Genomic DNA, 17957 nt, shown 5'->3' with positions numbered 1-17957 from the left:
ATAGGTGTCTGTGTTATATCTAACTGAGTCAAGAGTTTGAAAGCACCATCCACTGGACTCTGCCCCAGGTGCTCCACCCGGGCTCGGGAGGACTCTGCACAGGAATATCTGTCCAGCAAGTACCTTCAAGGTCTCCTGAAAGGTCGGGTCCACCGTGTTCCTTTGGACTCCAGTCTTGCGCTTTCCCTGGGAGGATCTGTCAGGCAGCAGGTAGGTCTTCACATACCTAGGGGCCAAACGCAGCGGGGACAGAGTGAGAACTCAGGGAAAGGGGTGGATAATGAGTTTGGGGGCAGCAGAGCCCACAGGCCAGCGTTTTCTTTCCCAGGCTTCCTGCTGGAATTTTTGAGTTGATAGAAAGGACTTAATAGCCTAACAGTGAGCAACGTTAGTGCTGGGTGGGCAGCTTCTGATTCACGCAGTCTATGGTCAAATGCTAGCCACATAACCCTCTGGAATATTCCTGGGGGTGTGAAGCTCGTCCTGCCTTCCTCAGGCCCTACTCCATTTGGCGAAGACATGGAACCAGAGATTCTCTCGCCTGCCTGGATGTCAAGGCCATGAGCTGGATTCCCGTCCCTTCTGCCACCCACCGCCTGCAAAAGAAAAAAAGTGAAGTGGAAAGCATATGCCTCGCGCTGTGCTGTGTCCTTGCAGGGGCCTCAAAGACTCTGCTCCTCCCAACCGCTGAGCAGCGGGATTCTGCTGAGTCTAGAGGTCGCGCATAGCATGACAGATGCCTCCATCTGCACTCACCCAGCCCCTGAAATCCAGGCGGAGAGGAAGACATGTCCTGTCCTGTTCTAGGCTGACCCCTCCATACAGGCCCCTACGCTGCCCTTCATGGCTCCTCTGGCAGCCCCAGTGATGGCAATGACCAGCCCCCCGCCAGCAGCAGCCCAAGCCCCCTCTCCACAGGCTAGAAACAGGCCCCACTTTCCAAAGTAAAAAATCACGGTGAGCCTCCCTCTATTTGTGCCCTTCTTTAGCCCCAGTCTTGGGCCTCTTCTTCCCCCTAGGTTAAGCTTTTTGTAAAAATACTTGAAATCGGCCAGGAGGCCAGGCGCGGAAGCTCACATCTATAATCCCAGCACTTTGGGAGGCTGAGGTGGGTGGATCACCTGAGGTCAGGAGTTCGAGACCAGCCTGGCCAACATGGTGAAATCTTGTCTCTACTAAAAATACAAAAATTAGCCAGGCGTGGTGGCATGCACCTGTAATCCCAGCTACTCAGGAGGCTGAGGCAGGATCGCTTGTACCTGGGAGATAGAGGTTGTAGCGAGCCAAGATCGCGCCACTGCACTCCAGCCTGGGCAATAAAGTGAAATTCCATCTCAAAACAAAACAAAAAACCCAAAAACTGGCCAGGCACCATGGCTCAGGGAGGATTCCATAAGCCAGGGATTTGAGACCAGCCTGTGCAATACATAGGGAGAACTCATCTCCAAGAAAAATGTAAAAGTCAACTGGGTATGGTGGTATGCACCTGTAGTCCCAGCTACTCGACGCCTGAAGCTGGAGGATCACCCGAGCCCAGGAGGTCAAGGCTGAAGTGAGCCATGATAACGTCACTGCATTCCAGCCAAGGCTGCAAAGCGAGACTATGTCTCAAAAAAACAAAACAAAAAATCCCTCAAAACTCCATCTCTAATTCTTCGCAGTTCATTTACTCTTAAGTTATTGAGCATTACACATTCATGCAATCTCATATATGTAAAACAGAATATATAAAATATACCTATATGGTTGGAAGCATTATAATAAAGTGCACACCCATGTACCCACCCCCCAGCTTAGGAAACAGAACATAACCAGTGACTTCCCTATCATAATCCTGCCCATAACCAGGTAATAACCATATTGGATTTTATATTTATTACCCCCTTGGTTTTCTTTATGGTTTCACCATTTTGATGTGTCTCCTTAAACAATGTACTGCTTAGTTTTCCATTTTCGAACTTTTATATAAATGGGATCATTCTGTATACATTCTTCTGTAATTTGCTTTTTTTCACTCAATATTATGTTTGGGATCCATCTATGTTGCTGTAACTGCCGCTCATTCATCTCTAATCCTACATATCATTCCATTGAATGAATACACAAGTCATTTATCCTGTTGATGAACATTTGTCTTATGTCCTAGTTTTTTGCTCTGCTCATGGTGCACATGTGTAAGCATTTCTCTTGGCATATAACCAGGAGTGATAGGGTATATGCCCCTTCAACTCTCCTAGATGATGCAAGCATTTCTCTTGGCATATAACCAGGAATGATAGGGTATATGCCCCTTCAACTCTTCTAGATGATGCCAAATTACCAATTCAATCTCTTTAACAGATTTAGGGCTATTCAGGTTTTCTATTTCATTTCATGTCAGTTTTGGCAATTTGTGTCTCTTGAGAATGTGTCGATTTCAGCCAGGTGTGGTGGCTCACACCTGTAATCCCAGCATTTTGGGAGGCCAAGGCAGGAGGATTGCATGAGCCCAGGAGTTTGAGACCAGCTTGGGCAACATAGTGGGACCTCATCACTACTAAAAATCTTTTTTAATTGGCTGGGCATGGTGGTGTGCACCTGTGATCCCAGCTACTCAGGAGGCTGAGGCAGTAGGACCAGTTGAACTCAGGAGTTTGAGACCAGCCTGGGCAACATAGTGAGACCTCGTTTCTAGAAAAGAGAAGAGAAGAGAAGAGAAAAGAAAAGGAGAAAGAAAGAAAGAAAGAAAGAAAGAGAGAGAGAGAAAGAAAAAGAAAGAAAGAAAGAAAGGTGTTCATTTCATCTAAGTTGTTAAATTAGCACAAAGTTTTACATAATATCCCCTTATTATACTTTTTCCTTTTTTTTTTTTTTCTCAGACAGAGTCTCACTTGGTTGCCCAGGCTGCAGTACAGTGGCACAATCTCAGCTCACTGCAACCTCCACCTCCCGGGCTGAGGTAATTCTCCCACCTCAGCCTCCCGAGTAGCTGGGACTACAGGCGTGTGCCACCACGCCAGGCTAATTTTTATTTTTTATTATTATTTAATGAGAGGGAGTCTCACCCTGTCACCCAGGCTGGAGTGCAGTGGCATGATCTCGGATCACTGCAACCTCTGCCTCCTGGGTTCAAACAATTCTCCTGCCTCAGCCTCCTGTGTAGCTGGGATTACAGGCACATGCCACCATGCCTGGCTAACTTTCTCTGTATTTTTAGTAGAGACCGGGTTTCACCATGTTGGCCAGGCTTGTCTTGAACTCCTAACCCTCAGGTGATCCACTCGCCTCGGCTTCCCAAAGTGCTGGGATTGCAGCCATGAGCCCCCAGCCTGGCCCCCTTATTATACTTGAATGTCTGCAAGCGCTGTCATGCTGTCTCTTCTTTCATTCCTATACTGGTATTTGAATATTCTCTATTTTTTTTTTTTTTTTTTTGAGGCGGAGTTTTGCTCTTGTTGCCCAGGCTGGAGTGCAATGGTGTGACCTCAGCTCACTGCAACATCTACCTCCCTGGTTCAAGGGATTCTCCTGCCTCAGCCTCCCTAGTAGCTGGGATTACAGGTGCCCGCCACCACACCTGGCTAATTTTTGTATTTTTAGTAGAGATGGGGTTTCACCATGTTGGCCAGGCTGGTCTTGAACTCCTGACCTCAAGTGATTCACCCACCTTGGCCTCCCAGAGTGCTGGGATTATAGTTGTGAGCCACAGCACCCAGCCTTTTTCTAGCATGTTAAGATGGAGGTTTAAATAATTCATTTTAAGTCTTTTTTCTTTTAAATATAAGCACTGCTTTAACTGCATCCCTCAAATTTTGAAATTTAAAAGTCAGGAGGTACTTTTGGGACAAAGACTATTCCAGTTTTCCTGAGGTAGATGGTACAGGAAGAGGAATAATAAAAGCAAAGACTGGAACAATAGGAGAGATTCTGTTATGAAGGAACCGTAAGTGCTATAGAAATGTGTACTTAATTTGTCTGGTACTAAAGAGCTACTAAAAATTTCAGAGCAGAAGAGAGTTTGATTAAATCAACAATTGATTTCTTTTCCCATCATCGCTCTTTAGCTGGTAATTAAAACAGTATGCCAGAAGTTCCCCATGTAAGAAAAAAGAAAGGCAAAAATGAGGCCCCTGCTTTAAACTATATATAGAAAATCAATTCCAGTTGTAATGTGAACAGATCTAAGTTTGAAAAAAAAAAAAAAAAAGATAAGAAGAAACCAGAGAACATATTTAAACCCTTGGGTGCCATAGGAATTCTTCTACAGACACAAAAAGCAGAGAGTTTAAAGGAAAAGCTTGATACATTTGATATTAAACTTTCTACAAGAAAAGTCATAATAAACAAGTTAGAAAACAAGTTACAGCTAGGATAAAATACGTGCAATACATATAACTTATAAATAATTTTTAAACCTATTTAAATTAGGTTTAACAAAAAACCTCTGGTAAATAAATAAAACAATAAACCATCCAATAGAAAAATGGGAGGCCAGGTGCAGTGGCTCATGGCGGTAATCCCAGAGCTTTGGGAGGCTGAGGTGTGAGGATGGCTTAAGCCCAGGAGTTTGAGACCAGCTTTGGCAACAGAACAAAACCGTCTCTACAAAAATAAGTTAAAAAATCTAGCTGGAAAAAAAAAGTTACAAATTTAGTCTCCTACATAGCTGAGACTACAGGCATGTGCCTCCCAGCTACGCAAGAGGCTGAGGCAGGGACATCGCTTGAGCCTTGCCAGCCTCCAGAACTGTGAGAGACGTATTTGTCTTGTTTATAAGCCACTTGGTCTATGGTATTCTGTCATAGCAGCCGAAACAGACTGAGACATTCCTTGATCATGTAAGTTTTCATATACGCTAAGGTTTGTATCTGGACTTTTGATTCTACTCTCCTGACTTGTTCTATCCTTGTATCAATAACACATTGTTTGCATTGCTACAGCTTTATAATAATTCTTGAAGTGAACCTTTTCATTTTTGTTTTTTTTAATAATTGTCTTGGTTATTCTTAGACTTTTCCTTTTTCATATACATTTTGGAATCAATATGTCTTATGTTAAACTTAAAAAAACAACTTACGGATTGCACTTTTTCTTCTTTTCTTCTCCATAGGCAAGGTTCTTACAGGCCTTGATGCATATTTCTAAAGAACGGGTTTTGAAGCAGTAACGAATGGCAAATTCTATTTCTCCAGTGACATTAGCATTGTCAAAATTGCCCATCTCTGTACAGGTGCTATCAATGCTAATTAAACTTCCCTGAAATCAAGAATAACAGATATAATAAGTTACTTCACAGTTAATTCATTTTTTTGATGTTCTGGTTTCAAGACAGCACATAAATAAAAACTCAAAGAGCATGTATCCTGACTCACATTAAGTTAATAATGCACCAGCTTGTACTTTGCCAAAATAAGTTGCCACATGTTCTATCCCAAGGAGACAGAGAATCCTCAGAAGGCCCTCTCTTGCCTAGATATAGTTTTTGCCTAGCAATAAAGGTTACACAATCTCATTCTTTAACACAAATTGCTTGGGGCGAAACAGACTAGCTCCTATGCAATTCTGCAAGATTACTCCCAGGAGGCCAAGATAATATCTGTGACAGGACAGCTATGCGGAAAGCAGCACAGTCTGGGGCTAAGTGGCTGCGACTGGGAATCACATAGACCTGGACTCAAATGCTGGTGCTGCCACTCACTAACTGTGGCAAAGTCTAACTGGAAAAAACCATACTGATCTCATAGGGCTATGGTGAGGAATAAATAGAATAAAGCAAGTAAAGTGTGTACCCAATGGTAACAGTAAATTGTATTTAAATTTTTCTGGTTACCTAAAATGAAAAATAAAACTATCATCACAATCTAGGGTACTCCAAGCTTATACGACGTAGATAAGGAGAGGCTAATGAATGCTATTAATTAGCACAAAATTCCTAGGCCTAAAAGATACAATAAGCCACCTTATCACTATTAAATGTGCTTAAATACTTTGCATGCAACCAATCTCTGTGCTACCTTTATAGGAAGAGAAGCCTAACTGATTTCTACTTCGAATTCCCAACTAGCTCCTCCACACTATAAAACATCGTGGAAAGAAACTAAGAAACAAGCCTGGGAGTGCCAGGTGCGGTGGCTCACGCCTGTAATCCCAGCACTTCGGGAGCCCTAGGCAGGCAGATCATAAGGTCAGGAGATCAAGACCATCCTGGCTAACAACGTGAAACTCCGTCTCTACCAAAAATGCAAAAAAAAAAAAAAAAATTAGCCAGGCATGGTGGTGTCCCAGCTGTACTCCCAGCTACTCTGGAGGCTGAGGCAGAAGAATGACATGAACCCGGGAGTCGGAGCTTGCAGTGAGTGGAGAGCACCCCACTGCACTCCAGTCTGGGCGACTGAGCAAGACTCCGTCTCAAAAAAAAAAAAAAGAAACAAGCCTGGAGGCAGAAAGTCAGAACCACGAGGGAAAGATAAAATCAAAACAACACCAACTGAGACCAGGCGTGGTGGCTCACCCTTGTAATCCCAGCACTTTGGGAGGCCAAGGCAGGTGGATCACTGGAGGTCAGGAATTCGAGACCAGCCTGGCCAACATGGTGAAACCCCATCTCTACTAAAATACAAAAATTAGCCAGGCAAGTGGCACGTACCTGTAATCCCAGCTACTTGGGAGGCTGAGGCATAAGAATTGCTTTAACCTGGGAGGCGGAGGTTGCAGTGAACTGAGATCGCACCACTGCACTCCAGCCTGGGCGACAGAGTGAGGCCCCATCTCAAAACAAACAAACAAACAAAACAATACCAACAAGTCATCAGACAGGTTGGAACCTGAACTGATGAATGCCAAGAAAAAAACAAGCTTCACCACATCCAGTCACTGGCTCTGAAAAATCTCACCTGCCAACACCATTCCACTGTTAAAATGGAAAACAATGTAAAATTTTTACACACTCAAAAAGGCATAGGCCGGGCACGGTGGCTCATGCCTGTAATCCCAGCACTTTGGGAGGCAGAGGTAGGCAGATCACTTGAAGTCAGGAGTTTGAGACCAGCCTGGCCAACATGGTAAAACCCCCTCTCTACCCAAAAAAAAAAAAAAAAAAAAAAAGAAAAAAAAAGCATGGACTGGTGCGCCAGCATGAGTGAGTGAGATATGAGAAGCGAAGACAGAAGAGAAGGGATACAGGAGCTTGGCAAAAGGTGTCAGCAGCCTGAGAGAAGAACCAGGTGGATGAATGTAGAGGCTAATGAATAATACAGCATTTGTCATGGGACTCAGCTTCAGGCTACGTCAGACTAAATGGTGTTACACACGCTTTCAAGACATTGTAGAGCTGCCAAGACCACCAGGATGCAAGAGGCCAAGATGCCGAGGAGAAGCACATGGAAGTAAGCCTGACACCCGGAGCTGCCTTTCACTTCAAGGCACAGGTCTCTGTGTAAGCAACACAGGACTTTTGATTCTATTCTACTGACCTGCTTGACTCTCCCTGTATCGGGAACACATTGAATTACTACAGCTGCACGTCCAAGGGCTGGATGGCCAAGATGTCAATCTAAATGAAATGGCAAAGAGACTGAGAAGCTGAGCAGAGTTTTCAGCAGTCTAACGGGACTGGGGGGCAAAATCAGCATTCAAGGCTACGAAGTCATGGGGAGCCTGAGGAGCTAAGGTCCCAGAGACAGGGCAATTCCATGAGTACCCAGATGCTGCCTTTTCCTCAAGGCATTTGCTGAACTGGAAGCTGTGGCTGAGGGACCGAGAAGCGTAAGAATGTTTCCAGCTGGCTGGACGCAGTGGCTCACGCCTGTAATCCCAGCACTTTGCGAGGCCGAGGCGGGCAGATCATGAGGTCAGGAGGTCAGCAGATTGAGACCATCCTGGCTAACACAGTGAAAACCCATCTCTACTAAAAATAAAAAAATTAGCCGGGCATGGTGGCACACACCTGTAGTCCCAGCTACTCAGGAGGCTGAGGCAGGAGAATCGCTTGAATCCAGGAGGCGGAGGTTGCAGTGAGCCGAGATCGCACCACTGCACTCCAGCTTGAGTGACAGAGCGAGACTCTATCTCAAAAGAAGAATGCTTCCAGCAGTTTCATCTTACTACAGAGGAAAAAACTGGCCTTCAGGCTTATCACAGGGAAGGGGCTTGGTAAATATCTGGACCTTCAGCTGGGATCCTCCAAAGACTTCCTTACTAGGAGGAAGAGTCACCTGGAAATGGACCTGTCTTCATCAATGGAAATCCAGTTTTGAATCAGCTCAGCCCCAGACTACATAAAGATTCTTTGCCTCCACTCTAACTGTATGTTAAGAGCAAAAGTAAATTCTCTATGAAGCATAATAAAAGTACAAAAATAATTGCGGGTTTTGCATTGTTGGAATTTGCCATTTGATATTGGAATACATTCTTGAATAAATGTGGTTGTTATACATCATTTTAATGGGCATTTCTCGCTTTATGTTTTTTTGCTAATAATGGATTATTTGCTGTTTATGTTTATTTTAGACTATGGAAATGCTGTTAGACAAAAAGCAATTTGAGCAATTTTCTTATTTGAGTTCAAAATGGGTGGTAAAGCAGCAGAGACAATCCGCGACATCCACAATGCATTTGGCCCAGCAATATACAGTACAGTGGGGGTTCAAGAAATTTTGCAAAGGAGATGGGAACCTTGACGATGAGGATTGTGTAGTGGCGGCCATCGGAAGATGACAACGACCAATTGAGAGCAATCATCGAAGCTGCTCCTACAACTACACGAGAAGTTGCTCAATAACTCAATGCTGACCATTCTGTGATTGTTCGGCACTGGAAGCAAATTGGAAAGGTGAAAAAGCTCATTAAGTGGGTGCCTCATGAGCTGAGTGAAAACCAATAAATCATCATTTTGAAGTGTTGTCTTCTCATTCTATACAACGAACCATTTCTCAATCAGATTGTGATGTGTGACAAAAAGTGGATTTTATATGACAACCAGCAACAACCAGCTTAGTGGTTGGACTGAGAAGAAACTCCAAAGCACTTCCCAAAGCCAAACTTGCACCAAAGAAAGGTCATGGCCACTTTGGTGGTCTGCTGTCAGTCTGATCCACTACAGTTTTCTGAATCCCAGCGAAACCATTACATCTGAGAAGTATGCTCAACAAATCAATGAGATGTACCAAAAATTGCAACGCCTGCAGCTGGCATTGATCAACAGAAGGGGTCCAATTCTTCTCCATGACAACGCCCTACTGCATGTCACACAACCAACACTTCAAAAGTTGAACAAGGCCAGGCGTGGTGGCTCACGCCTGTAGTCCCAGCACTTTGGGAGGCCAAGGCAGGCGGATCACCTGAGGTCAGGAGATCGAGACCAGCTGGCCAACATGATGAAACCCTGTCTCTACTAAAAATACAAAAATTAGCTGAGCACGGTGGTGCACTCCTGTAATCCCAGCTCCTTGGGAGCCTGAGGCAGGAGAATCACTTGAACCCAGGAGGCGGAAGTTGCAATGAGCTGAGATAGCACCACTGCACTCCAGCCTGGGCAACAGAGCGAGACTCCATCTCAAAACAAAAAACAAAAACAAAAGTTGAACAAATCAGGCTACAAAGTTTGGCCTCATCCGCCATATTCACCTGACCTCTCGCCAACAGACTAACACTTCTTCAAGCATCATGAGAACTTTGTGCAGGGAAAACACAACCAGAAGGATGCAGAAAATGCTTTCCAAGAGTTCGTTGAATCCCGAAGCACAGATTTTTATGGTACAGGAATAAACAAACTCATTTCTCTTTGGCAAAAATGTGTTGATTGTAATGGATCCTACTTTTATTAATAAAGATGTGTTTAAGCCAAGTTATAATTATATAAAATTCATGGTCCAATCACAATTACTTTTCTAGCAACCTAATATTTTTGAATCTCAAATTATCCCAGTTTTTCATACTCAATGTCCAGCATTCAGTAAAAAATTGCCATGCATACCAGGACTAAAAAGTAAGCAAGTGTCCCAGTTTCCTTAGGACTAAGGAATTTCCTGGGATGCAAGACTTGAACTGCTTAAACCAGGCAAGTCCTGAGTAAACTGGGATGGTTGGTCATCCTAAGTCTAAGATCCAAGAGTAAGTGACAAAAAACAAAGAGGAAAAAATGCACAATAAAAATAGACTCATGGGTGATCCTGATACTGGCACTGAAAGATATAAACTTTAAAATAACTGTAACTAATATGATCAAGACAATATATGACAAGAATATATTTCTCCAGAGAACCAGAATATAAAGAATCAAAGAGAAATTTCTCCAGAGGACTAGAATTTATAATAATAAATCAAATAGAAATTAAGGCCTTGGCTGGGCATGGTGGCTCACGCCTGCAATCCCACCACTTTGGGAGGCCAAGGCAGGTAGATTATCTGAGGTCAGGAGTTTGAGACAGCCTGGCCAACATGGTGAAACCTGAATCTACTAAAAATACAAAAATTAGCCAAGTGTGATGGCGCACACCTATAACCCCAGCTACTCAGGAGGATGAGGCAGGAGAACTGCTTGAACCCGGGAGGCAGAGGTTGCAGTGAGCCAAGATCACACCACTGCCCTCCAGCCTGGGTGACAGAGTGAGACTTCATCTCAAAAAAAAAAAAAAAAAAAAGTTGCCTAAAAAGTAAGGCAACTGAAATGAAAAACTCCACAAATTAAATTAACATAAGATCAGACTTAGCTGAAAGGAGGACTGGTAAACTGGAAGATGGGTCAATGGAAAATATTTGGAGTGAAGCACAGAGGAAAAAACAAATGAATGAAAAATAAACAGTATAAGAGACATACAGGGCCAAATACCATGGTTCATGCCTGTAACCCCAGTGCTTTGGGAGGCCAAGGTGGGAGGATTGCTTGAGGCCAGGAGTTCATGACCAGTCTGCACAACATAGCGAGTGTGTGCTCCTGCTAAGCCCAAGAGTTCTGGGATGCAGTGAGCTAGGGCTGTGCCACTGCATTCCAGCCTGGGCAATAGAATGAGACCCCCATTTCAGAAAGATGGGAGAGAGAGAAAGAGGCAGAGAGAGAGAAAGAGGGAGAGAGACATACAGCACATAATGAAAAAGTATATGTTTGGACACTCATAGAGAGAGAAAAATGGGGCAGAAGGTATATTTGAAGAGATAATGGTTAAGAATTTCTAAAGACTAACGAGAGACAATAAACCAGATTTAAGAGGAAAAATATTTTTTAAAAAACTATACATAGGTACATCATAATAACATTGCTTAAAATCAAAGACAGAAAATCTTAATGGTAGAGAAAAAAAGGATCTGTTACCTATGACGGAATCAACAGTAAGATTTAACCATTTTACTGCCCACAAGAAATGGTAGAAGCCAGACTTGTTTAATCCAAAAAGAATGATGAAAAGAAGGGGGTAGAGACAGTAACACAGAGCAGGAGAAAAAAGTAGTTACAATAAACTAGAACAGGTTACATACTACAAAAAAAGTCAATGACTGGATTTTTAAAAACATCTGACTGTGCTATTTAGATGAGACACAGCTGAAATATGAATGTACAGAAGGGCAGGAAGAGAAGGGGCCTTCTTTTGCAGGGAGCCAGACAGGGAGGGCTGTGTGAGCGGGAGAAAGGTGGGAATGCCAAGTGCAGACAACTAATAAAAGCTTAACTGAGGGGCTAGGTGCGGTGGCTCACGCCTGTAATCCCAGCACTTTGGGAGGCCAAGGTGAGCGGATCGCTAGAGGTCAAGAGTTCGAGACCAGCCTGGCCAACATGGCGAAACCCTGTCTCCACTAAAAATACAAAAATTAGCTGGGCATGGTGGCATACACCTGTCATCCCAGCTACTTGGTAGGCTGAGGTGGGAGAATCGCTTGAACCCGGGAGGCGGAGGTTGCAGTGAGCTGAGATCGCACCACTGTACTCCAGCCTGGGCAGCTGAGCGAGACTCTATCTCAAAACAAAACAAAACAAAATAAAAAGATTAGCTGAGGTGGGGAGAGGAAAGTGGTAGCTGGAGGGGAATGGAAGATGTTTCATTACAGGAGACTTGAATGTGTTTAAGGGTCCAGGTAAGTAGAGGCTGAATGCATAAGAGAGAGGAAGGACAAGTAATAGAATAAGGAACAGAGAAGGCAGGGGAGGACAGGATCCCAAGTATTGCTGCAGGCATCAGCTTCTTCTACTGCGGGTGGGGAAAGGAGAGTCACTTGGGTGCAAATGCAGTTGGTTAATTTTGCTATCAGGAGGATTGGGAAATTTCAAACTGATTCTTTTCTTTCTTGGTAGAGTAAAGAGGGAGATTTGAGAGTGAGGAGGAAGAGCAGGTTTGAAAAGACTGGAGCAGGTGTGAAATGTTTGTTGTGGAGAGCAAAAAAACTGTGTTAATCAGGCAAAGACATCAGGATTACCGGGCGGTGCTGGGCACAGTTGGACTTGGGAACACAACAGGGCAGACCTAATCTCCAGCATGCAGGCGTGAGTGTCCCGGGGTTAGGGCTGCCCTGCCATGCACCTTGCTCCTTGGTTGTGCAGCTATTGGTGTGCAGGTAGAAAGAAATTGCACAGCTGAGCTTGTCCAGGTTGGCACCCAGAATTATAAAGCATCCAGGAAGCACTGTCATTACTCATCATTTTATAAGTAGATAAACGAAGGTCAAGGCAGATTGAGTCATGCCCCAAATTGCATCACACATCAGAAGCAGACCTGGAAGTGGACCTGGGCTCCTAAATCTCTGGGCCATAACGTATGCTCATGTCTCTGAGTAGTTCAACCTCTGCATCTGCTGAGCAGCGACAGGGAGGATACACCCTCATAATGAAAGGAGAGCAGAGCACGTTCGTCCATCAAGTGCATTCCTTCCCAGATGACTCATGGCTCCACCACCATCGCCCTGGCAGGGCTCCTGGTTCTGCTTTCTCTGGAGCCAGAACAGAGCCTTTGAGCAGGTTACAAGCTGAATGCAGCAAATGGAGTCAACCAAAAGATGCTGGCCCAGAAGAGCAACCCAAAACTCAGCCTGACTTTTATTAAAGCCATTGGCACAGTCTGGGTTTGAAAGAAAGTCAATCTGGGTAACAGCAAAGGAAAAACTCAAGGCAGGCAGGGAGGCTTCTGCCAGTGACTTTCTCTGAAGGTCACAAATTTATCTCCTGTAACTGCAAGCTAAGTTTCATGCCCTTTTATTTCACAAGGGCAGAAAACTCAGAGTCAACTGAAGCCGCAGCTAAATTAAAAATAATAAATCCTGATAAGAACACACTGAGAACATTTTTGCAAAGTGGTTAAGATGGTGAGTGATGAGGCCACACAGCAGCCTTCCAGTGCCTGGCCCTGACACTCAGTGGCTGTGTGATCTTCAGCAATTATCTTACCCTCCAGAGCCTCGGTTTCCTCATCTGGAAAATGGGGATCTATTTCATAGGGTCATGGTGAGGTTCAATCAGTTAACACATGGAAAAAGACTTAGAGCCTCATGCCTATGCATGGTAAGCTTAGTGATTATCAGCCTTTAAAAGATGCCACAAAATGTGGATGCCCTTTGTAAGCTGAGCAATTCATTTGATTTTTCATTTCCTTTTTTTTTTTTTGCCATGAAATGTATAACAAAAGAACACATATAATGTATAGGATTAAACAATTATAAAATTAACTTCCACATGTCCACTCTCAGCTTAAGAAAAATAACATCGCCAGGACTTCAGAAGCACCCCAGAACGCCTCCTCCCTTATCAAATCCCCTCTCATTCCTGTCTCCAGGAAACACTATTTCAAATTGTCTGTTAATCATCCTTGATTTTCTTGATGGTTTATACTTTAATTTTTTTTTTTTTTTTTTTGAGACAGAATCTTGCTCTTGTCGCCCAGGCTGGAGTACAATGGCACGACCTTGGCTCACTGCCACCTCTACTTCCCAGGTTCAAGCAATTCTCCTGCCTCAGCCTCCCAAGTAGGTGGGATTACAGGCACCTACCACCATGCCTGGCTAATGTTTGTATTTTCAGTAGAATGGGGTTTCACCATGTTGGTCAGGCTGGTCTCAAACTCCTGACCTCAGGTGATCCACCCGCCTTGGCCTCCCAAAGTGCTGAGATTACAGGTATAAGCTACTGCATCCAGCCGATGATTTTATTATGTATGAATATATCCCCCAAACAATCTACTGTTTAGTTTTACCTGATTTTGAAATTTATACAGTTAGAATAATACTGTGTGCACATTCTCCATAATTTAACTTTCTCTTGACATTTTGGTTGTTGACAGTTATTTTTTTTTTTTTTTTTTTGAGACAGGAGTCTCGCTTTGTCGCCCTGACTGGAGTGCAGTGGCGTGATCTTGGCTGACTGCAAACTCCGCCTCCCGGGTTCACGCCATCCTCCTGCCTCAGCCTCCTGAGTAGCTGAGATTACAGGCGCCCACCACAACGCCCGGCTAATTTTTTGTATTTTTAGTAGAGACGGGGTTTCACTATGTTGGCCAGGATGGTCTCGATCTCCTGACCTTGTGATCCACGCGCCTCGGCCTCCCAAAGTGCTGGGATCACAGGCGTGAGCCACCGCGCCGGCCGCTGTTGACAGTTTTTCAAAATTAAAACAATTATAAACAATGCTGTCTGGGACATCTATGTATGCACATTTTGGCCAACATTCATGATAATTTTTCAAGAGTAGTTCCTGTGACTGAAGTTCTTCAACTAAAGAGAACATGTAAAGGCTTTTGGCATCTATTGCTAATTGTCCTCTAGAAAAGTTGTAACAGTTTCTGCTCACCCCGCAGTTTGTAAGAACGCCTGCTACCCTACACCTTACCAACGATGAGCTCTATTATTTTTAAAATTTACTAAAGTGGACGGTCCCAAAATAGCAGCTTGCTTTAATTTTGCACTGATTTGCCTACTTGGGAGGTTAAACGATTTTCCCTATTTGTTGTCTAGATCTGGTTTTATACTTCTGTAATAAGTGGAATTTTAATAAGCTGGGTTTTTTGTTTTTTGTTTTTACTCCAATCCTTGTTTCTCAGAGAATGTAAATATTTCTCAGAAGGGAAGGCAACACCTTTAGCAAGAAGCAATAATCAGTGGTTTGTTTTGTGGGAGTTCAGTTTTCTCAAACAAATGCTGCTTCAGCCTAAAGGCAACAGGTTACGATTAAATGAATAACATGATTATAAATTTTAAGGTCACAAATCAGAGGAAACTTTAGAAAAATGGGAGAGAATAGAAAGCCCTACTGAATTTGCACTATGATTTAGTTAGGCATAGTTAATAATTATAAAATTAACATCATCCGTGTATGTGTAAAATCTGATTAATACTCAAAGTTAATGAGTATATGGGGAATTGCATAATCTCATACGCCACTGATGGGGCTGTTAAAAACAAATTTTTTGTTTTCCAACAAAAATTCCCTAAGCAGCAAAGGGACTAAGATGGATTTGCTCACCCCACCTCTCCCTAGGCTAGCATCCTGGTTCCCTGCTTCTGTGTGTGGATTGGCCCCGAGTGAGTGAAGCTGAACCAGGCAGCATGGGTCAGGAAAACTGCTCAATCTAAGAGTACAAAACGCCCGTGGGATTTTGTGAAAAGCCTGGACTCGCCGGTATGGACTCCCCAGGGCTCTGGTTTGCATCAGAGTTCTATAGTCAGCTCAGGACCTCAGCAAGTTGCTTTAACCTCTGTGAACCTCAGGTTCCTCATTTGTGAAATGGGATAACAGCACCTTCCATAACAAGATCTTTGTGAGAATAACTGAGCTGTGAAGCACCTGCCTTGGGCTTTCAATAAACGGTAACTATGATTAGGATTAACTCAATCACTCAACAAACATTTATTGAGGCCATTTGTGTTGGACACAGCTCTTGGGAATTAGAGTCTAGTCGGGAGGTAACAGATGAGCCAACTCTATAGCATGTCAGGGGTGGTGAGGACATGGATTAACATAGAGCAGGTGGGGAGAGCGGGGCAGGGGGAGCTCCCTGAGAAGGTGGCTTGGAACAAAGCCTTAAAGGAAGCGACTGCATGACGTGTGATGTCTGGAGAGGGAAGGGTACAGAAATGCCTGGAGGAGGGATGTGTCTGGGGGTCCCAGCACCAGTGAATGGCCCTGCAGCTGAGTGGAATGAGCAATGGGGTAGGTGAGAGCTGGTGAGGTCGGGGCAGAGTGGCGGGCAGGTCACACAGGACCCCACAGACCATCGGGGGTGGAGCTAAGCCCACGTACTTGGCTATGTGTTGGTTTCTAGGGCTACAAGGATGTGGTTCTGGCCCTTGAAGGAGCTTAGGGTCAAATCTAGTGGGACCCTGGGCAGATCAGTGGAAACTGGCCCACTGACTCTCTGTGAAGGCACAGTCTCATCCCAACCCCTCCAACCCTGTTATAAGTAAAATGTTTATTTAGAAACAGAACACTTGTTTTTTGGTACTATAACATTTAGACAAAAAGTTTTTTTTTTAAGCAAGGCAATTTTACTTTTTGCAGAAAGGGTGCTTTTTTTTTTTTTTTTTTTTTTTTGAGAAGGAGTCTCGCTCTGTTGCCCAGGCTGGAGTGCAGTGGCGCAATCTCGGCTCACTGCAAGCTCCGCCTCCCGGGTTCACGCCATTCTTCTGCCTCAGCCTCCCGAGTAGCTGGGACTACGGGCACCCGCCATCACGCCTGGCTAATTTTTTTGTATTTTTAGTAGAGATAGGGTTTCACCGTGTTAGCCAGGATGGTCTGGATCTCCTGACCTCGTGATCCGCCCGCCTCGGCCTCCCAAAGTGCTGGGATTACAGGTGTGAGCCACCGCGCCCAGCCGAAAGGGTGCTTCTTGCAGATGGAACAATGGAGAGAGCACACTTGAACAATGGAGGGAAGAAATTTTTATCCTTTACGCAGCTTGGCCTTGCTACGGTGTCTTGTTTCCACTGGCTGGAGCCAGACTTTACAATTTAAATTAAAACCTGACTGGCTAATAACTTAAAACTTTTTAAAATAGGTATAGGCGGCCAGGCACGGTGGCTCACGCCTGTCATCCCAGCACTTTGGGAGGCTGAGGAGGGTGGATCACGAGGTCAGGAGACCGAGACCATCCTGGCTAACACAGTGAAACCCCATCTCTACTGAAAATACAAAAAAATTAGCCGGGTGTGGTGGTGGGCGCCTATGGTCTCAGTTACTGGGGAGGCTGAGGCAGGAGAATGGCGTGAACCTGGGAGGCAGAGCTTGCAGTGAGCTAAGGTCGGGCCACTGCACTCAAGCCTGGGTGACAGAGCGAGACTCTGTCTCAAAAAATAAAAAATAAAAAATAAAGTATAAACAATAGAGAATAAAGGAAAAGAGAAAGTTGCTTGTGAAAGGACTTAGAAAAGTAATAATATTTCCAAATAAGGAAGGAGCATAGGCTGCGAACTGTATGTGCCTGTGAGCATATTCAGCACAAATATCTTGGTTAAAGTACAAGAACACAGAACGTACTTATTTCTCTATATCTAACAGCTACACAGGATAGGGCTTAACAAAGAGTTATTAGCACAAAGCAAGAAGGCTTGAAGGAAGTTAGTCTTTAAAAGAAATTATTATTTTTAACACTATTATTATTATTACCAGAAGGGAAACTGAAGAGGAAACTTTTTACTTTCTACAATTCCCTCCTTTTGATTTTATAGTGTTTTTTTTCCCTTTTTAAACTTTTTAAATATGTTTTGGCTTAGCTGTTTTGCTTGAGTTTTTAAAAGGGAGTTTTTTTGGTTGATGAAATGCCAGGGTAAAAGGGATAGCCAATTGAACTACAGCATAAGTACTGCTTTAATTATTTGGCAGAGTGTCTAGTAAAGGTGTTTTACAATACTAACATACATTCACTTGGGGATGAATAAGGGTGGACTGATGGGTTAGCTCTTGGAAGTGCCTGACGTTACTGCATCCTATTAAGTCTTTAAGGTACGCCAAATTTTTCCTTCGTCATTGGAGACATGAGGTAAAACTGGTCTTGGAAGATGGAGGCTGG

At 44.0% G+C, this 17957-nt stretch overlaps 1 protein-coding gene across 2 annotated transcripts in view; it reads right to left on the bottom strand.

The window, feature by feature from the left end:
* The window catches only part of SYTL3 (synaptotagmin like 3), a 102654-nt gene that overhangs the window by 12893 nt on the left and 71804 nt on the right, over positions 1-17957 (bottom strand). For both annotated transcript variants that reach the window (XM_030809917.1, XM_030809918.1), the window contains 2 exons: positions 5057-5235; positions 124-226 (listed from right to left, as the gene is read on the bottom strand). In XM_030809917.1, coding sequence (XP_030665777.1) covers positions 124-226; positions 5057-5235 — 282 coding nt within the window. The remainder of the gene's footprint in view (positions 1-123; positions 227-5056; positions 5236-17957) is intronic.

Source organism: Nomascus leucogenys, chromosome 3 (genome assembly GCF_006542625.1).
Source record: "Nomascus leucogenys isolate Asia chromosome 3, Asia_NLE_v1, whole genome shotgun sequence".
Classification (NCBI taxonomy): Eukaryota; Metazoa; Chordata; class Mammalia; order Primates; family Hylobatidae; genus Nomascus; species Nomascus leucogenys.
This window is presented reverse-complemented; position numbering and strand designations above follow the sequence as displayed.